Source organism: Cyanistes caeruleus, chromosome 1 (assembly GCF_971803275.1).
Source record: "Cyanistes caeruleus chromosome 1, bCyaCae1.hap1.1, whole genome shotgun sequence".
NCBI classification, from domain to species: domain Eukaryota; kingdom Metazoa; phylum Chordata; class Aves; order Passeriformes; family Paridae; genus Cyanistes; species Cyanistes caeruleus.
Genome location: NC_141701.1, coordinates 1,873,032 through 1,893,692, shown reverse-complemented (window position 1 = coordinate 1,893,692; position 20,661 = coordinate 1,873,032). Strand labels below are relative to the sequence as shown.

Genomic DNA, 20,661 nt, shown 5'->3' with positions numbered 1-20,661 from the left:
ACCTTCCTGGCTCACCTACAGCTCTGCTTCAGCAGGTCCATATCTTCCATGTCATCGGGTGCTCAGAGTTGAGCATGTCTTCAGTTTCTGAAGAGCAGAGCGGAGGGTCAGAATCACCCCCTCACTTGCTGCCCATGCTGTGGCAATGAGCCCAGAACATGGAGGGGTTTTGGTGTTGTCCTGAAAACTCAGCTTCTGAGCTTGCTGACATAGTTTTCCAAAGACTTTCCCAGGACAGTAACTATAAACATAGATATGTGTACATTATTTCTGATACACGTCTTGTGATGGACATCTCTCATGGCCAGTGCAGTTGGGAAAGTGTTATCCTGACCATTCAATCCCTGGCTATGGTCAGAAACCTATAAATTCTGGGAGAAGAAATAAAGCTCTCTCTTCCTTTCACCACACCTCGAGCTGTGTTCGTGTGACCTAATCATCTCCAGCAGCAACGTTTTGGTATTTGAGTGCACATGGCCAAGGCATGAACAGTTCTTCATCCACCAACACCCCAAGTCCTTCTCCTTGGGCATGCTCTCAATCAATTCATTACCTATCCAATATCCATTACTGAGATTACAGTCCCACTGCCCAGCTCATTATTTAGGATATTGAACAGAGTTGGCCCCATGGATCCAGCTCCAGGGCTGCAGTACTGGAGACTCTCCTCCATTTGCACTTTGGGCCACTGATCCCCAGCCTCTGGGACCAGCCCTGCAGCCACTCTCAGGCCACTCACTGCACTCTCAGGCAACCTGGACTTGCTCAGATGCCCTGGAATGTAGAATGGGAAGGAGTCTCAAAGGCTTCACAAAAGGGTTGAGTTCAGCAGCAGCCAAAGCTCTCTCCTCATGCCCAAGCCGAGTCACTGGGACAGAGCAGACACAGAGCTCAGCCAAGCACCATTTCTTCAAGGGAAATCCTCCAAGAGAAGTGGCCTCAGCTCTGAGCACTTGCCACAGCTCAAGACCCCAAAGGCCTGGCTCACCATTCCCCTGCTCCTGTTCCCATTTTCACGAAGGTCAAATTCTTCCTGAAAAGTTTGAAGGGGTTCCAACACTGATGAATGATGGAAGAGGAACTGCTATCATGTACAAGGACTTGTGCAAAGCATTTCTTCCTGTGGCAGACAACATCCTTATCTCTGACCTGGAGAGATGTGGAGTTGATAGCTGGAACATCAGCTGTGGGGTGGAAAATGGATGGGATGGTCTCACTTACCATTGAGAGTTGTGGTCAACAGCTCCATGTCTGTGAGGAGAACAGGGATGAGTGGTGACCCACAGAAGCTCATATTGAGACCATTATCTTTTCCCATCTTTGTCAGGCACAGGGACAGTGCAAATGAATGTCGCCTCAGCAAGACTGGGAATGACATCAAGATAAGCAGTGTGGTTGATTGTCTGGAGGGAAGGGATGGCATCTGGAGAGTTCTTGACAGGCTGGGGATATGGGGTGGTGTGATTGTCATGAAGGTCAACAGGACCGAGTGCAAGATCCTAAATCTGAATTGGAGCAATCTCAGGAATTGATGTTGGATGGGGAATGAGTTGATTAAGAGCATCCCTGAGGAGAAGGTGGGTGTTTGTGGATGAAGAATTGGAAATACCCTGGCCATGTGAATATGCCAAACAGAAACTGCCCATGCCGTGGGTTCATTGCCACAACGTGGGCAGCTGGTGAGGATGGAATTTTGAACCTCTGCTCTGCTCTGGTGAGACTGGAGCTCTGTGCTCAGCTCTGGAGCCTCAAGGGTAAGGACCCACTCGTGTGGATCTGCATATGGGCTAAAGAGATAAAGAGAAACTAGAGCAACTGCTGTGCAGCCAACATAAAAACATGGCCCAGGAGGGGCTTGTGTCAGAGGCAGGGACAGACCTGCCTCAGTGTTTCCAGGAGCAGGATCAAGCAAGGGAAGGGTTTGTGGGATGCACTGAAAGAGCAAAGTGTGCCAATGTGTGCCAGTGAAAGAAAAGGAGACATCACAATGCTGCAATGCAAGAGAATTTTATTGAGGCAAAAGAACAATGAGAAGTCATGAGTGGCAAGAGGAAGGGAAATGGTCTGAGGTGGAAGTAGGGCAACCATCAGCCAAAGTCCTTTGTTTGCAGGTGGTTAGGACAGAGCATCAAGGCTTTCCTTCTTTGCAGTAGAAGCAACCCGATGATGAAGGTTCCTGAGGCTCTCTGTCTTCGGAGAAGGGATTTGAAGCAGAGGGGACTTGACATAGCTGAAAGAGACTGGCAGAAGAGGAGGAGGCAGGTGGGCCATGTTGCCAGGGCAGCCCACGCTGGCCCCTTGGCTACTGTCTTGTTCTGAGACCTGAGAGCAGGAGCTGGAGGCCCTGAGCTGGTTGACAGCTTTGGCCTAGAGAGGCATCCACAGCATCTGAGATGTGTTCCAGGGAGTGGAAGGTTGGTGTCAGGAGTGGTGCCGAGGGCCCTCAGCAGTTGTAGCCACCCCTTCTGCCATAGCAGCCCAGGCCTCCCAGCCCATAGCCACAGCCCAGCCCATAGCCAAATCCACGGCCATAGCCAAGGCCATAGCCAAAGCCACCAAAGCCACCAAATCCACCAGAGATGGGCTGTCCCTGCACACTGAGTTCAGTGCCCACGGCAGCCGAGGAGGTGGATCCAACGGCGGTGTTCTGGGGGAAGGAGGTCATGATGGGTCCTGGCAGGGTGACCAGCACAGGGGCAGGGTCGATGATAACACGGGAATCCTGGCATTGCAGGGCACAGGGCTCGTTGCAGCTGTTGGCCAGCGGGGTGGGTCCGCAGGGACGGCAGATGTTGTTGCAGGCCATGGGTGTGGTGTGGAGGGTCCCTGGAAGAGAGGGGAGTGAGGCAGGGGTGAAGGGTGTGAGGGTGTGAGGGGTGGTGATGCAGGAGGGTGTGGGAGTGTGGAGGCTGTTGTGGGGCTGTGGGGAGGTGTGAGGGCTGCTGAGCCTGGGGCTGAGCATGCTGGCAGAGAGGGGCTAGGGGGTAGGGGAGGAGGGTCAGGGGTTTGAGGCTCACCTGGTTGTGGGAATAGGAGAAGGAGAAGGCTTGAGAAGTGTGTGAGGGACAGAAGCACTGGGCCATCTTTTATGCTGCTTCTGGAGGGGCGGGACAGCCTTCTCCCATGGCCTTGGGGCATTTTGCAGGCAGCAGCTCTTTGCTGGCTCAGCCTGGTGAGTCATGATGTGGAGAGTATTTTCCTTCACAGAAATCTGCAGTGTCATGACCAATTCTTGAGGCCGTGTCCATCTGACCTTGGCAGCACCTTTAAGGTGAGCACTGGTATTTGGGCAGATTTGATTGTTCAGTGTGTGTCAGGGCGGGCTGAATAAACAACCAGAGCCCAAGGGAGTTGTGATATCATCAGTGAGGTAATTGTGTGGCAGTCGCGTGCTTTGTTTTGTGGGTGCCTTTTGAAGACTGGGACTCTTTTCTTAGCCACTGGATGTCCATCTGTCATTGTGTTTCTCCCAGGAATGCTGAGGGAGCTGCTATGTCCTGGGGAGGTCACTCTGCAACAACATGGAAATGTTATGGTACGTAGGAGTGTTCCTAAGGATGAAAGAGGGCTCATGGCCTTGTGTCTTGAATTGGATCAAGAAAGAACATCTGGAAAAGTAGAGGTTAGTCTGGTTTAACTTGTTCTGGTGTCATGATCCATTTGGATTTCTCATCTTTACACGACATTGCACTCTGTCATTTAAAGTGTATTCCTTGACCTCATTAAGAAATCTATTAAAAAAAGACCCAACCCAGCTTGATCCATTTTCTCCCTGGCTGTTCTCTCATGTCCATACCTTTATTTCACATTCAAGTCATAAGGTTTCATATCTCATATCCGTTTATTCTTAATAACCTGTTCCTGGAGCAAAACCCAGAAACCCAGTAATTACTAATGGTTGGTCAGTGTAGTCCTCTTCCATCCTCTGTCATGGTGTGGGCGTTCCTTTGTGGAATTCTGCAACTCTATGTCCTCCTTTTGAGGCCATGTCCATCTGACTTTGGTGGCAGATTTTAAGTGTCTTAGAGGTTAAGGGCAGGTGTTGATGGCATGTGTCATGGTGGGCTGAAGACATGTTCAAAGCCTTGGAGTGATGGGGTGACATCAGTGAGGTCACCCCATGGCACCGGTGTGTCCTGGTTTTTGGGTGCATTGTGAAGTGAGGCCCCAAACCATCACAGCTCTGTCAGAACTGTCTGGTTTTGCAGGAGAACTGCTTGTGAGAAACAGCCCTTTCCGTGATGTTCTCTCCATCCCCTCCATGTTGCCAACATTCAGAGCCTGTCTATATTCCTAGCCTTTCCAGCTGGATATGGGAAATTGATCCTTGTGATTTAGGAAGGCCTTCCATGTTGCCCAAAATCTTGAGTAGGTTCATCTGTAGCACTCATCTCAGCTGGGACCAGCAAGGTCACACTGGGTGGTCCCAGTGGCTGTGACTGACCAATGGAAAGGAAAACTGGTGAAGGATAAGGAGGAAAAGATTCATGAGGATCACAGCTCCTCATCCATTGATTAGTCCTCACTTGAAACCCATGTGCCTGAGCTTTAGAAAGGTTGAGGGAGTGCACTATCCTGGTCCCCACCATTAGAAGGGCTCACTGTGGGACAAGGACGTGGACATGGTTGACCGAAAGCGCTGCAGAGACACAATGACACTGACAGGACTGGGGGTATCCTCAAAACGAGGAAAATGGTGAGAAAACTATGAGTAATTTTCACGCAGAAGACAAGAATGCAAATGGGAGATGACATCAATACGCCATGGTATGATCTCACTGACAACGCTCCAATTATCCTAAGATTCGGCTGAGTCTTCTACACATCTGACACACGGCATAAACAACAGTATAATCATCACCAGTTCTCCCAATTAAGATGTTCTACCACGGTAAGATGAACACAACCTCAAGGGAAGAGCAAGGAATTGCACAACTACAGGAAGGAAAACACTCCCCCATCACAAGACTTGCCAGCCTGGGGTAGCCAAGAGCTGATGCTGCCAAAATGCCCCAAGGCCATGGGAAAAAGTTGTCCCGCCCCTCTAGGACCAGCATAAAAGACGGCCCAGAGCCTCTCCCCATCACACACTCCTTCTCACGCCTTTTCCTTCACCAGAGCAGACAGCAAGGTGAGTCTCAAACCCCTGACCCTTCTGCTCCTGCACCCCTGACCTCTCTATTCCAGCACATTTGGCCCTAACCTCAGCAGCCCTCACGCCTCTCCACTGCCCCACAAAAGCCTCCACACCCCTGTGCCTCCCGTGCCTCCCCTTGCACCCCTTGCACCCCTGCCCTGCCTCACTCCCCTCTCTTCCAGGGACCCTCCACACCACAACCATGGCCTGCTACAATTCCTGCCGTCCCTGCGGACCCACCCCACTGGCCAACAGCTGCAACGAGCCCTGTGCCCTGCAATGCCAGGACTCCCACGTTGTCATCAACCCTTCTCCTGTGCTGGTCACCCTGCCAGGACCCATCATGACCTCCTTCCCCCAGAACACCGCCGTTGGATCCACCTCCTCAGCTGCCGTTGGTAGCGAACTCAATGCCCAGGGACAGCCCATCTCTGGTGGCTTTGGTGGCTTTGGCTACGGCCTTGGCTATGGCCGTGGATTTGGCTACGGGCTGGGCTGTGGCTATGGGCTGGGAGGCCTGGGCTGCTATGGCAGAAGGGGTGGCTACATCTGCTAAGAACACCTGCATCACCCTTAATAACACCAGCTCAGGGCTCTGCAACAGCTTCTGCCAGCAAAGCACCTCAGCTGGTGGTCACCCTACTTGCACCTCGCACCAGATCCCTTCTTCTTTCTCCTGTCTCTTCATTCTTGTACCTCAATAAAGTTTTCTTGCATCAAAGTCTCAGACGCCTCATGTTCTTCTGTAATTCCAGTGGTCTCACATCCTTACCAAGAACATTCCCAGCCTCAACAAGTCACGGGGGTATGTGCAACATTACCTACCCTCACAAACATCTTGAAGCAAATTATAAGGAAGTCTGGCATAGGAAGCACAGGAGGGGGCACCTTCCAGAACATGACACAGACCCATCACTTTATACACAAAAGCCTCGGAAACGTTAATGTTCTCCCAGGCACAGTAGTGGCAAATTCTTTCCGTGTCACTGCACACTTGACAAACTCTCTTCCCACCAGGAATAATGAAACATTCCAGCAAAAAAGTCACAAAATCATGCACCTGGACAGGAAATCTGGAGTGCAAGTTCTTCAAGTCCCCTAATCAAGCAACACCTACAGGAGCAGGAATTCCAGCACCACGGACAGTTCAGTGTTTTTTCACCTACGGCAGATACTCCAACACCTCTTCCACTCTATGGCTACCCTGACAACTAAAAACTGTTGCCTTCTTTAGCAATTGCATTCCATCTGTTTTCCCTTTGCACTTGCCATCTTATCCTGCCTGTGTGCATTGATGAGAAAAAAGCCAAGCTCCCTCATCTTCATTGTCTGCCATCAGAGATTTGCACACACTGATGACATATCCCTGTCCACCCTCATCCCCCAGGAGTCCCAGCTCTCCCACTTTCTCCTCTACAAATGACTCACCAGCCCCTCTCGAATGTTGGTGGTTCTGAACAGGTTGTGACTCACTAAATGTATTTCATATTCACACCAGGGGGTCCACAGCTCCACACAACTCACATGAGCTCACATGGGACCTCACCAGTGCTAAGAAGACACCAAGAGTCACCTCTCCCCACCTCATCACAGTGCTTCTCCCCAGATTTGACCTAAAGACTTGAGGTCCCTTTTCCCACAATGATACAGGGATACCTCCTGCCCCCTTTCTTCTAACCCAGAACCACACCAGCCTCTTCAGAGAAACAAAACAATTGTTCCAACTCACACCCAGATAGTTCTTCTTACCTGAGATGTCTCCTCCCAAGAAAAAGCACTTGGCTGCTGCCCTTGCTGAAGTCTAGCAAATGTCCACAAGTGTTGGCCCAGTGGATCCAACTCTTGGGCTATCCCAGTGGTCACTTGATGCCATCTGGACTTTGGGACACCGACCACAAACCACTGGGCCCAGTCTTTGGGCCTTTCTCAGGCCACCACAACTGGAAGCTGACACAACCTGGACTTGCCTGAGTTGTTAAGGATCATGCAATGCTCACCTCCAAGAACCCTGGTCAGCCTCCAAATCCTCATTCAGACAATCACATGTGGCCTCATTCTTGGCACTCAGCCCAAATCAAGAACCAAAATATCAAAACCTTTGCGGCTAGAGTATCACCCAAGCACCCATGGAGCACGCCCCAACAGAGAGTGAGGTTTGATGTCAGCCTTTCCAAACTAGAATAAATCCTTGGAGGGATGAAATGCAATGGAAGGTGCAACACCTCCTCCTTGGCACAGCTGCAAAGCCCAGACCAGACTATCAGAACTGTGAGAAGTTGGGGGTAAATTTTCAGAAGGCACCCACAGACCATGGCACACAAGGGCCATGGGGTGATCACAGTGATGACATCCCACCTCTCCAAAGCTTGGGTCACGACTTCTACCCTCCCTGACATGAATCATCACCAGAAGAATTTGACCTCTTAGTGCTCACAATTCACAATTAGCACCACAGATGGAAATGGCCTCAGGAGCAGGATATGGAATTGCACAATTCTACAAAGACAAGCACCTCCTTGTCAGGGAATGACAGTGGACCTCACTGATTGTCCACTAGTAATTACTGGTTATTTTCATACGGGAACGCAGTGTTCACAATTACAGGTTATGAGTTATGAAACTTGTGGCTTGAATGCGGAATAAGTGAATTGATGTCACAGACAGCCTGAGAAAAAAGGGATCAAGCCCAGTTTTTTCTTTCTTGATTGGATTTCTTCACAATGTCAAGGGATACATTTTAAATGGCAGAGAACGTTGTCATGTAAATTTAAGAAATCCAAATGGGCTGTAACACTGGAACAGGTTCAGCCTGAGCAGCCTCTCGTTTTAAATGTCCGCTCCCCTGATTCCATTCAAGACACAAGGCCATGGGCTCTTTCATCCATCAGGAAGAGCTCCCAGGCATTGGGACCTTTCCAAACCATTGCAAAGTGACCTCTGCAACAGGACATCAGCAGCTCCCTCAGCATTCCTGGGTGCAACACAATGAGTGACAGACATGCAGTGGCACAGAACAGAGTCCCAGTCTTCACAAGGCACCCACAAACCACAGCACACAAGTGCCACAAAATGACCTCACTGATGACATTGCAAATCTCCACAGCTCTGGTTGTTTATTCAGCCTGCCCTGAAACACACTGAACAATCAAATCCGCCCAAGAAACAAATTATTAAATCTGCCGCCAAGGTCAGATGGAGACAGCCTCAAGAACAGGACATGGAATTGCAGAATTGCATGAATGAAAACACTGCCAACCTCATAACTCACCCGGCTGGGCCAGCAAAGAGCCGCTGCCTAAAAAATGCCCCAAGGCCATGGGACAAGGCTGTCCCGCCCCTCCAGGAGCAGCATAAAAGACGGCCCAGAGCCTCTCTCCCTCACACACTCCTCTTCACACGTGCTCCTCCTGCTGACAACCAGGTGAGTCTCAAGCCCCTGATCCTCCTGCTCCTGCATCCCTGGGCACTCTCTGCCACCACGCTCTGCCCCAGCCTCAGCAGCCCTCACACCTCCCCACAGCCCCACAACAGCCTCCACACTCCCTCACCCTCCTGCATCACCACCCCTTGAACCCCAGCACACCTGCTCAGCTTCACCTCTTCTCTTCCAGGGACCCTCCACACCACACCCATGGCCTGCAACAACATCTGCCGTCCCTGCGGACCCACCCCGCTGGCCAACAGCTGCAACGAGCCCTGTGCCCTGCAATGCCAGGACTCCCGTGTTATCATTGACCCTGCCCCTGTGCTGATCACCCTGCCAGGACCCATCATGACCTCCTTCCCCCAGAACACCGCCGTTGGATCCACCTCCTCGGCTGCCGTGGGCACTGAACTCAGTGTGCAGGGACAGCCCATCTCTGGTGGATTTGGTGGCTTTGGCTATGGCCTTGGCTATGGCCGTGGATTTGGCTACGGGCTGGGCTGTGGCTACGGGCTGGGAGGTCTGGGCTGCTATGGCAGAAGGGGTGGCTACAACTGCTAAGGGCCCTGAGCACCACCCCTGACATCAACAATGAGCTTCGTGCTCTGGCAACAGCTACTGCAAGCAAATCAGTACCTCTGATATCTCCCTACACTCATCTCACACTGGATTCCTGCTACTTCTTTCCCCTGTCTCAGTTTTTTTCCCTCAATAAAGTTTTCCTGCATCGTAATCTGAGATGCCTCCTTATTTTTTTGAATTCCAATGGTTTCACATTTTCACCCAGAATGATGGCAGATAGACTGTTGGTGTGGATGGTATAAAGCAGCTCTCTTAGGAGAGATGTCACCACCTGTAGCAACCAAGATAGGCACTGGAAGCAGGGGGCGAGGGGACACCTTCCAGAACATGACACAAGCCTAGGACCCACTACCCCAAAGGTTTTGACATAGCCATGCTCTCCTGCTCATGGCTTTGGCAGAGTCTCTCTGTGCCAGCATACACTTGACAAACTCTCTTCCAGGAAGGTCTCTGAACCCTTCCAGAAAACATTAGGAACAACATCATCCAGTTAGGCACGAGCTCTGGAATACAAGTGCTTCATTTCCCTCTGCTCAAGCACAGTCAGCAAGGACAGCATTTTCAGGACCCTGGTCAGCTCAGTTTTTGTTCTAGCAGACTCCATCAGCTTTTCTACTCTGTAACCATTCTCACACTGAAAATTTCTTACCTTCTTTGCCCATGGAATTCTAGCTGTTTTCTGTCCTTCCCCCTTTTCCTTCACGTGTGTGCAATGCTGAGAACAGCCGGTCTCCCTCAACTTCATTTCCTGCCATCAGAGGTTTTCACACACTGATGATATCCTCCTGTCCAGCTCTCTCTGTCCCCTAGGAGAGATTCTTCGGCCGTTTCAGTATCTTGGTTGCCCTGATCTGGTCTTGTTTCACTAAACCATTGTGCTTCTTTTCCTGGACAGCCCAGAACTGCCCACGCCACCCCACACAGGACCCCACCAGTGTTCTAATGAGAAAAAAGGCAACTTCTCCCAACGTCATGGCAAGAATTGCCTGAAATCTGGCTTGGATACTGGTGATGCCTTTCCCAGGAAGAAAAGGATTGAGATTTTAGGGTCCATATGTTCTCCACCAGCACCACACGGTCCTGCTCAGCAAAGCTTCTTTCCAGACTCTCAGTCCCCAGCATGACCTGGGGCGCATTGCCATTTATGTCCAGATGCAGAACTTCCCATTTCTTTTGCTTGAATTTCAGGAGACTCCTTTAACATTTAGTCTCTAGGTCCCTCTGACTGGCAGCACAATCAAGTGGTGCCTCAGCCACTCCATCACCTGCCAGCTTGCTGAGGGGACAACAGTCCCACTGCCCATGTCATTGTTGAGGAGGTTGACCAGGGTTGGCTCCCTGGATATACTTGACATACTTCCCTTGAGATTTTCCTCAATTTGAACTTTGGGCCACTGATCCCCAGCCTCTGGGACCAGCCCTGCAGCCACTCTCAGGCCACTCACTGCACTCTCAGGCAACCTGGGCTTGTTCAGATGCTCTGGGAGTGTAGAATGGGAAGGGGCACCAAAGGCTTCACAAAAGGGTGAAGTTCAACCCCAGCCAAAGCTCTCTCCACATGCCCAGGCCGAGTCACTGGGACAGAGCAGACACAGAGTTCAGCCAGGCACCATTTCCTCAAGGGAAATCCTCCAAGAGAAGTGGCTTAAGCTCTGGGCACTTGTCACAGCTCAAGACCCCAAAGGCCTGGCTTACCCCTCACCTGCTGTTCCCATCTACCCTCTTCTCTCTTACACAGGTGCCACCAACACTCCTGGGGTCCTTTCAGCTGAGAAAGATCCTTTAAATTGACTCCAAATGTTAATGGAGGACTACCAAATCCACCACTAAATAATCACATCTTAAAAACATTTTTGTTGCAAAATGTCAAAATTGAAAATACAGTAAAATTCTAACCATTCCCTCAGCACTACTGAGGCCATCACAAACCCACGTCCCCAAGTTACACATCGACAGGGATATTAAATCCCTGCAGTGATGATGACTCCACCACTATCCTGTGTAGTCTGTGACAGGAATGACAAGCTTCTCCCTGAAGGACGCTTCCTTAATATCCAACCTAAACTCCTCCTGAAGACACTTCAGCTCTGGACTCCTGATCCCCTGTGGTGCAGTACAATGGAAACAGGTTTCATACGCAGTACACCAGAAGCTCCATTCAGAAAACACACAGCTGAAGTTCTGATGCAAGAAAAATTTTATTGAAACAAAATAGTGAAAAACCAGGACCAGCCAGGAAAAGGGATCAGGTCTGAAGTGCAGTAAGGGTCACCATCAGCAGAGTAGCTCTGAATGGTCTACATTTGGCCAGACCACCAAGGACTTCCTGCTGCACACTGGAAGAAGCAAAGTGCAGCTGCCCAAGGGTCCCTGGATTAAGAGAATGGGTTTGCAGTAGAGGGGATTGAACAGAGCTAAAGGGGCAATGCGGAGCAGGGAGTGGGAAAAGAGCAGGAGGCAGATGGGCCATGTTGGCTGGCGGCCCAGGTTGGCCTCTTGGCTACTGCCTTGCTTGATGCCCTAAGAGCAGGAGCTGGAAGAGCTGAGTCCATCTGAGAGCCTTGGACTAGAGAGGTGTCCTCAATGCCTGAGATGTGTTCCAGGGAGCTGGTGGTTGGTGTCAGGGTTGCTGCCAAGGGCCCTTAGCAGTTGTAACCACTCCTTCTGCCATAGCAGCCCAGGCCTCCCAGCCCATAGCCACAGCCCAGCCCGTAGCCAAACCCACGGCCATAGCCAAGGCCATAGCCAAATCCACCAAATCCACCAGAGATGGGCTGTCCCTGCACACTGAGTTCAGTGCCCACGGCAGCCGAGGAGGTGGATCCAACGGCGGTGTTCTGGGGGAAGGAGGTCATGATGGGTCCTGGCAGGGTGACCAGCACAGGGGAAGGGTCGATGATGACGCGGGAGTCCTGGCATTGCAGGGCACAGGGCTCGTTGCAGCTGTTGGCCAGCGGGGTGGGTCCACAGGGACGGCAGATGTTGTTGCAGGCCATGGGTGTGGTGTGGAGGGTCCCTGGAAGAGAGAGGGGAGTGAGGCAGGGAAGGTGTGCTGGGGTTCAAGGGGTGGTGATGCAGGAGGGTGAGAGAGTGTGGAGCCTGTTGAGGAGCAGTGGGGAGGCGTGAGGGCTGCTGAGGCTGGGGCCAAGCATGCTGGAAGCACAGAGGGTGGGCCAGAGGTGCAGGAGCAGGAGGGTCAGGGATTTGGGACTCACCTGGTTGTCAGCAGGAGGAGAAGGCGTGAGGAGAAGTGTGTGAGGGAGAGAGGCTGTGGGCCGTCTTTTATGCTGCTCCTGGAGGGGCGGGACAGCCTTGTCCCATGGCCTTGGGGCGTTTTTAGGCAGTGGCTCTTTACTGGCCCAGCCAGGTGAGTTATGAGGTTGGCAGTGTTTTCATTCATGCAATTCTGCAATTCCATGTCCTGTTCTTGAGGCTGTCTCCATCTGACCTTGGCGACAGATTTAATAATTTGTTTCTTGGGCGGATTTGATTGTTCATTGTGTTTCAGGGCAGGCTGAATAAACAACCAGAGCCATGGAGATTTGCAATGTCATCATTGAGGTCATTTTGTGGCACTTGTGTGCTGTGGTTTGTGGGTGCCTTGTGAAGACTGGGACTCTGTTCTGTGCCACTGCATGTCTGTCACTCATTGTGTTGCACCCAGGAATGCTGAGGGAGCTGCTGATGTCCTGTTGCAGAGTTCACTTTGCAATGGTTTGGAAAGGTCCCAATGCCTGGGAGCTCTTCCTGATGGATGAAAGAGAGCCCATGGCCTTGTGTCTTGAATGGAATCAGGGGAGAGGACATTTAAAACGAGAGGCTGCTCAGGCTGAACCTGTTCCAGTGTTACAGCCCATTTGGATTTCTTAAATTTACATGACAACGTTCTCTGCCATTTAAAATGTATCCCTTGACATTGTGAAGAAATCCAATCAAGAAAGAAAAAACTGGGCTTGATCCCTTTTTTCTCAGGCTGTCTGTGACATCAATTCACTTATTCCGCATTCAAGCCACAAGTTTCATAACTCATAACCTGTAATTGTGAACATTGTGTTCCCATATGAAAATAACCAGTAATTACTAGTGGACAATCAGTGAGGTCCACTGTCATTCCCTGACAAGGAGGTGCTTGTCTTTGTAGAATTGTGCAATTCCATATCCTGCTCCTGAGGCCATTTCCATCTGTGGTGCTAATTGTGAATTGTGAGCACTAAGAGGTCAAATTCTTCTGGTGATGGTTCATGTCAGGGAGGGTAGAAGTCGTGACCCAAGCTTTGGAGAGGTGGGATGTCATCACTGTGGTCACCCCATGGCCCTTGTGTGCCATGGTCTCTGGGTGCCTTCTGAAAATTTACCCCAAACTTCTCACAGTTCTGATAGTCTGGTCTGGGCTTTGCAGCTGTGCCAAGGAGGAGGTGTTGAACCTTCCACTGCATTTCATCCCTCCAAGGATTTATTCTAGTTTGGAAAGGCTGACATCAAACCTCACTTTCTGTTGGGGCGTGCTCCATGGGTGCTTGGGTGATACTCTAGCCTCAAAGGTTTTGATATTTTGGTTCTTGATTTGGGCTGAGTGCCAAGGGATGAGGCCACATGTGATTGTCTGAATGAGGATTTGGAGGCTGACCAGGGTTCTTGGAGGTGAGCATTGCATGATCCTTAACAATCCAGGCAAGTCCAGGTTGTGTCAGCTCCCAGTTGTGGTGGCCTGAGAAAGGCCCAAAGACTGGGCCTAGTGGTTTGTGATCAGTGTCCCAAAGTCCAGATGGCATCAAGTGACCACTGGGATAGCCCAGGAGTTGGATCCACTGGGCCAACACTGAAAACCTGACAGGTTGTGGACATTTGCTAGACTTCAGCAAGGGCAGCAGCCAAGTGCTTTTTCTTGGGAGGAGTCATCCCAGGTAAGAAGAACTATCTGGGTGTGATTTGGAACAATTGTTTTGTTTCTCTGAAGTGGCTGGTGTGGTTCTGGGTTAGAAGGAATGGGACAGGAGATATCCCTGTATCATTGTAGGAAAAGGGACCTCAAGTCTTTAGGTCAAATCTGGGGAGAAGCACTGTGATGAGGCGGGGAGAGGTGACTCTCGGTGTCTTCTTAGCACTGGTGAGGTCCCATGTGAGCTCATGTGAGTTGTGTGGAGCTGTGGACCCCCTGGTGTGAATATGAAATACATTTAGTGAGTCACAACCTGTTCAGAACCAGTAACTCGAGAGGGGCTGGTGAATCATTTGTAGAGGAGAAAGTGGGAGAGCTGGGACTCCTGGGGGATGAGGATGGACAGGGATATGTCATCAGTGTGTGCAAATCTCTGATGGCAGACAATGAAGTTGAGGGCGCCTGGCTTTTTTCAGCAGTGCACAGGACGAAAGGGCAATTGCAAAGAGAATACAGAGATGTATTCTTCTTTGTATGAAGAAGGCAAGATTTCTCATTTTGAGGGTGGTCACAGAGTGAAACAGTGTTGGACTGCCCGTCTTGGGAGAGACAACACTGAACTGTCCGTGGTGCTGGAATTCCTGCTCCGGTGGGTCTTGCTTGAGCAGGGAACTTGAAGCATTTGCACTCCAAATTTCCTGTCCAAGTGGATGATTTTGTTACTCATTTTTGCTGGAATTTTGAGGAGTCCTGGTGGGAAGAGAGTTGGTCAAGTGCGTGCTGATATGGACTGACTTGATTGAGCTGTACCCAGGAGTGGAGGGATGTATCCAAGCTTTTGTGTATAAGGTGATGGGTCTGTGTCATGTTCTGGAAGGTGTCCCCTCCTGTGTTTCCTATGCCATTCTTTCTTATTGTTTTGACATATTTGTGAGGGAAGGTGATGTTTCACATACCCCAGTGAACTGTTGAGGCTGGGAATGTTCTTGGTAAGAATGTGAGACCACTGGAATTACAGAAGAACATGAGATATCTCAGCTTTTGATGCAGGAAAACTTTATTGAAGCACAAGAATGAAGAGACAGGAGAAAGAAGAAGGGATCTGGTATGAGGTGCAAACAGGGTGACCACCAGCTGAGGTGCTTTGCTGGCAGGAGCTTGCAGAGGCTCTTGGTAAGCCAGGAGATGCTGCTGTCAGGAGTGGTGCCAAGGGCCCTTAGCAGATGTAGCCACCCCTTCTGCCATAGCAGCCCAGGCCTCCCAGCCCGTAGCCACAGCCCAGCCCGTAGCCAAATCCACGGCCATAGCCAAGGCCATAGCCACCAAATCCACCAGAGATGGGCTGTCCCTGGGCATTGAGTTCGCTACCAACGGCAGCTGAGGAGGTGGATCCAACGGCGGTGTTCTGGGGGAAGGAGGTCATGATGGGTCCTGGCAGGGTGATCAGCACAGGGGAAGGGTTGATGACAACGTGGGAATCCTGGCATTGCAGGGCACAGGGCTCGTTGCAGCTGTTGGCCAGCGGGGTGGGTCCACAGGGACGGCAGAGGCTGTTGCAGGCCATGGTTGTGGTGTGGAGGGTCCTGGAAGAGAGGGGAGTGAGGCAGGGTGAGGGGTGCAAAGGGTGCAAGAGGTGGTGATGCAGGAGAGCACATGAGTGTGGAGGCTGTTGTGGGGCTGTGGGGAGGTGTGAGGGCTGCTGAGGCTGGGGCTGAGCATGCTGGAAGAGAGGGACCAGAGGTGCAGGAGCAGAAGGGTGGGGGGATTGAGGCTCACCTGGTTGTCAGCAGGAGCAGGAGGAGAAGGCGTGAGGAGGAGTATGTTAGGGAGAGAGGCTCTGGGCTGGCTTTTATGTTGGTTCTGGAGGGGTGGGACAGCCTTGTCCCATTGCCCTGGGGCATTTTTTAGGCAGCAGCCCTTTGCTGGCCCAGTCCGGTGAGTCATTGTTTGGGGAGTGTTTTCCTTTTGGAAATTCTGCAGTTTCATGTCCTGCCCTTGAGGCCGAATCCATCTGACCTTGGCATAACCTCTTAGTTGAGAGAATTAGTGACCAATGTATCCTTGTTGATATCAAGTGTCAGGACATGTTGAAGATTCAACAAGATCTCTGGAGAACTGGGGACCCAACACTGGGCCATGCCATGGCTTATTGACAACATCTCCTACTTGCATTTTTCCTCCTGCCTGACATTCCAGGTCCCTAGTTTCTTCTCATTTTAAGGATGCTCCAGTCTTGTCAGTGTCATGGTCTGTCTGAGTTGCTCTTGGTCATCCATGTCCATCTCCTTGTTCCACTGTGGAGTCGCACCAGTGGTGGGTGAAAAGATGGACACTGCCCTCAACCCACTTGTATTTCTTTTCCTAATCCTGTCCTTGCAACTGCTGGAGTTTGTTGCAGCAGAAGGTACATGGCAAAAGGGTGGATTAATCAATGGATAAGGAATTGTTCTACTCAAACGTCTTGTTCTCCTTACCCTTCACCCGTTTTCCTTTTCATGGGTCAGGAAGAACCCAGCACTGTGACCCCACAGTGTGACCGTCATGGGCCCAGATGAGACGAGCGCTATGGATGACCCAACACAAGACTTAGGGCAGCAAAGGAGCCTCCCTAAACAACAGGATTGGTGTCCCATCCTCAATGGGAAAGGTATTTAAAAACACCTAAAGAGATGGCAACATGGTGAGGATGGAAACAATGAAAGGAGAAGACCCTTACAAGCAGAGCTCCTACAAAGCCGAGACCAGCCTGATGGAGCCGTGATGGTTTGAGGTCCATCTTCACAATGTACCCGCAAACCAGAGAACATGAGTGCCCCGGATTGACCTCACTGGTGACACCCAACCTCTCCAAAGCTTCGGTCACGTATTCAGCTTGCCCTGACAAGGCCATCAACACCTGCATTTACCTCTAATACTTGGATTTAAATATCAGCCATCAAAGTCAGATGGACAAGACCTCAAGGAAATGGCTTGGAAGAGCAGAATCCCACAAAGGAACACTAGTACCATGACATATGAGGGAGCATGAGCTCACTGATCATATATTTGTAACAATTACCTTTTGCAAACAGGAACAAAATATTAAAACTTAGAGGTTATAAGTTATGAAACTTGTGGCTTGAATGCCAAATAAGAAAACTGACGTCACAAACCAGCCTGGGCAAATAAGGGCTTGCTGTTTGTTTAGAAGATTCATGAATGAGGTCAAGGAATACATTTTAAATGACAGTGTATGCGGTTGTGTAGATTGCAGAAATCCAAATGGACCTGAAAAATAAAACAAGTTCAGCATGAACAGTCTCTACTTTGCCGGATCCTCTGCCTTGATCCCATTCAAGACACAAGTCCAAGAGCTCTCTTTCATCCATCAGGAAACACTCCAGCAACAAATTGTCAAGTTCTTCCAGAGTGACCTCCCTAGAACACCAGCAGATCACTCAGCATTCCTGGGTGACACAAAATGAGTGACAGATTTGCAGTGGCACAGAACAGAGTCCCAGTCTTCACAAGGCACCCCCAAAACAAAGCACAGGAGTGCCACAAAATGACCTCACTGATGACATCGCAAATCTCCACGGCTCTGGTTGTTTACTCAGCCCCCCAACACATACTGAACAATCACATCCTCCCAAATACCAGCTCTCACTGTGAAGCTGCTGCCAAGGTCAGATGAACACGGCACCAAGGGAAAGACATGGAATTGCAGAACTATACAAATAAAAACCCTGCCCACTTCATGACTCACCAGGCTGGGCCAACAAAGGGATGCTGCCTAAAAAACGCCGCAAGGCCATGGGACAAGGCTGCCCCACCCATCCAGGACCAGCATAAAAGCTAGCCCACAACCTCTCTCCCTCACACACTTCTCCTCACGCCTTCTCCTCCTGCTCCTGCTGACAACCAGGTGAGCCTCAAATCCCTGACCCTCCTGCTCCTGCACCCCTGACCCCTCTCTGCCACCACGTTTGGTCCCAGCCTCAGCAACCCTCATGCCTCCAGACTGCCCCACAACAGCCTCCACACTCCCTCACCCTCCTGCACACTTTGCACCTCTCACACCTTCCCTGCCTCACTCACCTCTCTTCCAGGGACCCTCCACACCACACCCATGGCCTGCAACAGCCTCTGCCGTCCCTGCGGACCCACCCCGCTGGCCAACAGCTGCAACGAGCCCTGTGCCCTGCAATGCCAGGATTCCCACGTTGTCATCAACCCTTCTCCTGTGCTGGTCACCATGCCAGGACCCATCATGACCTCCTTCCCCCAGAACACCGCCGTTGGATCCACCTCCTCGGCTGCCGTGGGCACTGAACTCAGTGTGCAGGGACAGCCCATCTCTGGTGGATTTGGTGGCTTTGGCTACGGCCTTGGCTATGGCCGTGGATTTGGCTATGGGCTGGGCTGTGGCTACGGGCTGGGAGGCCTGGGCTGCTATGGCAGAAGGGGTGGCTATATCTGCTGAGGGCCCTCGGCACCACCTCTGACACCAACCACCAGCTCAGGGCTCTGGCAACAGCTCCTACAAGCAAAGCACTTCAGCTGATCTTTGTCCTCCTTGCACCTCACAACAGTTAATTTATTTCCACTTTTATCTCCTGGAGTTTCATTCTTTCCAACCAATAAAGTTTTCCTGCATCAAACCTTGCATGCCTCCTTATCTTTTTTGCTCAAATGATCTGGCATTCTCTCCCAGCACATTCTACAGCTCAAAAGTCGTTCAGGGTACCTGGAACAGGGTAGCAACACTTCTCCTTACATATATCTCAAAAGAACAAATAACGAGTTTGGCACGGGAAACACAGGAGGGGACACCTCGCAAAACCTGTCACACACCCTGCCAACTGCTACACCAAAGTCCTCAACTGACTGTTCAACTGTTGTTGAACAACAGTTCTCTTCTTAGCACGGAAATGGAAAAGTCATTCCATGCCAGTGCACACTTGTCAAAATCTCTTCCTGGCCAGGACTCTAGAAGCCTTCCAGCAAAGAGAGAAACAACATCAAGCAGCTGGGCAGGAGCTCTGCAGTGCAAGTGCTTCATCTGCCCTGCACAAGCAAGACCAACAGGAGAACATTTCCAGCACCATGGACAGTTCAGATATCGCTCTCCCCAGATCGTGACTCCACCACCTCTTCCACTCTGTGGCCCCCCCTCACAATGAAAGAGTCTTCTTTATTTGCCCATCGAGTTCCATCTCTTTTCATTTCTGCTCTTGCCCTCTTGCCCTGCACGTGTGCACTGCTGAGAGCAGCCAGGCTCCTTCATCTTCATTCCCCACCATCAGGACTTTGCTCACACTGATGACACACCCCTGTCCCTCCTTGCCCCCTGGGAGTCCCAGCTCTCTCAGCCTCTCCTCTAGGAATCATCCTTCAGGCCCATTTGTATCTGGCTGGCCCTGAGCTGGTCTCACCTGGGAGTCCAGAACTGCCCACAACCCCTCTCATGGAACCTCAGAAGTGCTGAGCAAACACCAACAGTCACCTCCCACTACCTCATCCCAACACTTCTCCAGATCCTGCCCTGGAAACTTGGCATCCCTTTTCCCACAAGGGTACAGGGACACCTCCTGCTCCATTTCTTCTCACCCACAATCACAAAGGCTTTTTGGAAAAGAATTGTCCAAACTGACACCCACATATTCCTTCCTACCTGGCATGACTTCCTTGTTCCTCTCAAGAAACAGCCCGTGGCAGATGCCCTTGCTGTGCTTCAGCAAATGTCCAGGACCATTCAGGTTTTCCGTGTTGGCAGAAGGATCCAAGTCCTGGGCTACAGCACTGGGGATTTGCTGCCACGTGGACTTTGGGACACTGACCACAAGCCTCTGGGTCCCGTTTTTCAGACCCTTCTCAGGCCACCACACTGGGCACTGGTGTCAAAGAAGAGATTTGCCTGGTTGTCAAGGATCGGGTAGTGCTCTCCTCCAACAACCCAGTGCAATCACCCAATCCTCTTTCTGACAACCAGACATTGCCCAGGGAAACGGCCTCAGTCTTTAGCCCAAGAAACAACCCAAAAGAACCTGTAGAAGCAAGAGGGGCATCAAGACACACACAAAGCACAACCAACAGGAAAAAGGTGGTCCAGTGTTAGCCATTGCCAGCTGGGAGAAAAGCATGGAGGGAGGGAATGTCAACTAAAGGTACAACACCTCCTACTTGGCCCAGCTGCAAAATGCAGAACAGCCTGACAGGAGTGACAGAGTGTGGGGGCAACTCTTCCCCACACACCCACAAACCACAGCACAGAAGTACCACAGCATGACCTTGAAATGAGAAACATATATGGTTTTGAAAATTCGGAATTTTAGAAGTTTTTAATATGCTTAAGCAGGCAGAAGAGAAATAGAACACACAGCAGAAACAGTTTGTGACAAACTGCATAGGAACTTAGTCGCTAGGAAAAAGCATTAAGATAAAATATATTATGAAAACTTAGTAAAGCAAGACCTAGGTATTGTGAAAACCCAGCAAAGCGTGAACCTGTGGCTCTAGAAACCAGGAGGCATGTCAGCTAATTATAATGCCAAGCGAGAAAAGGTGGAGAACAGATAGGCAGGGATGCGTGGGCTTGTGGGATCAATGTGTATTTATACCTAGAACCTGTCTTGACCAGGTACTCATGGTTTGGAGGAG

At 50.8% G+C, this 20,661-nt stretch overlaps 6 protein-coding genes across 6 annotated transcripts in view; 3 read left to right on the top strand and 3 right to left on the bottom strand.

Moving 5' to 3' along the window:
- Positions 1 to 2,355: 2,355 nt before the first annotated feature.
- Positions 2,356 to 2,810, bottom strand: LOC111942077 (feather beta keratin-like). The gene has a single exon (XM_023945266.2). The coding sequence runs from the start codon at positions 2,804 to 2,806 to the stop codon at positions 2,444 to 2,446; it is 363 nt and encodes a 120-aa protein (XP_023801034.2). The 5' UTR covers positions 2,807 to 2,810; the 3' UTR covers positions 2,356 to 2,443.
- Positions 2,811 to 5,339: 2,529 nt separating this feature from the next.
- LOC111942079 (feather beta keratin-like) lies at positions 5,340 to 5,693 on the top strand. Its single transcript, XM_023945268.2, has one exon. The coding sequence runs from the start codon at positions 5,340 to 5,342 to the stop codon at positions 5,691 to 5,693; it is 354 nt and encodes a 117-aa protein (XP_023801036.2).
- Positions 5,694 to 8,761: 3,068 nt separating this feature from the next.
- LOC111942087 (feather beta keratin-like) lies at positions 8,762 to 9,277 on the top strand. The gene has a single exon (XM_023945282.2). The coding sequence runs from the start codon at positions 8,769 to 8,771 to the stop codon at positions 9,120 to 9,122; it is 354 nt and encodes a 117-aa protein (XP_023801050.2). The 5' UTR covers positions 8,762 to 8,768; the 3' UTR covers positions 9,123 to 9,277.
- A 2,045-nt stretch (positions 9,278 to 11,322) lies between these two features.
- LOC111942070 (feather beta keratin-like) lies at positions 11,323 to 12,139 on the bottom strand. The gene has a single exon (XM_023945258.2). It carries the CDS (start codon positions 12,137 to 12,139, stop codon positions 11,786 to 11,788), a length of 354 nt encoding a protein of 117 aa, XP_023801026.2. The 3' UTR covers positions 11,323 to 11,785.
- Positions 11,323 to 20,661, bottom strand: part of LOC111942080 (feather beta keratin-like) — a 32,977-nt gene continuing 23,638 nt past the window's right edge. Inside the window, exons 2-3 of the mRNA XM_086876196.1 lie at positions 12,359 to 15,605; positions 11,323 to 12,159 (exon numbers count right to left, since the gene is read on the bottom strand). Coding sequence (XP_086732322.1) covers positions 15,239 to 15,605 — 367 coding nt within the window. The 3' untranslated portion in view covers positions 11,323 to 12,159; positions 12,359 to 15,238. The remainder of the gene's footprint in view (positions 12,160 to 12,358; positions 15,606 to 20,661) is intronic.
- LOC111942064 (feather keratin B-4-like) lies at positions 18,115 to 19,442 on the top strand. The gene has a single exon (XM_023945251.2). The coding sequence runs from the start codon at positions 18,131 to 18,133 to the stop codon at positions 18,482 to 18,484; it is 354 nt and encodes a 117-aa protein (XP_023801019.2). The 5' UTR covers positions 18,115 to 18,130; the 3' UTR covers positions 18,485 to 19,442.

Excerpts from the sequence above, each read along its gene's own strand:
- LOC111942087 (XM_023945282.2), top strand. The coding sequence starts at position 8,769 with ATGGCCTGCAACAACATCTGCCGTCCCTGCGGACCCACCCCGCTGGCC.
- LOC111942077 (XM_023945266.2), bottom strand. The coding sequence starts at position 2,806 with ATGGCCTGCAACAACATCTGCCGTCCCTGCGGACCCACCCCGCTGGCC.
- LOC111942064 (XM_023945251.2), top strand. The coding sequence starts at position 18,131 with ATGGCCTGCAACAGCCTCTGCCGTCCCTGCGGACCCACCCCGCTGGCC.
- LOC111942079 (XM_023945268.2), top strand. The coding sequence starts at position 5,340 with ATGGCCTGCTACAATTCCTGCCGTCCCTGCGGACCCACCCCACTGGCC.
- LOC111942070 (XM_023945258.2), bottom strand. The coding sequence starts at position 12,139 with ATGGCCTGCAACAACATCTGCCGTCCCTGTGGACCCACCCCGCTGGCC.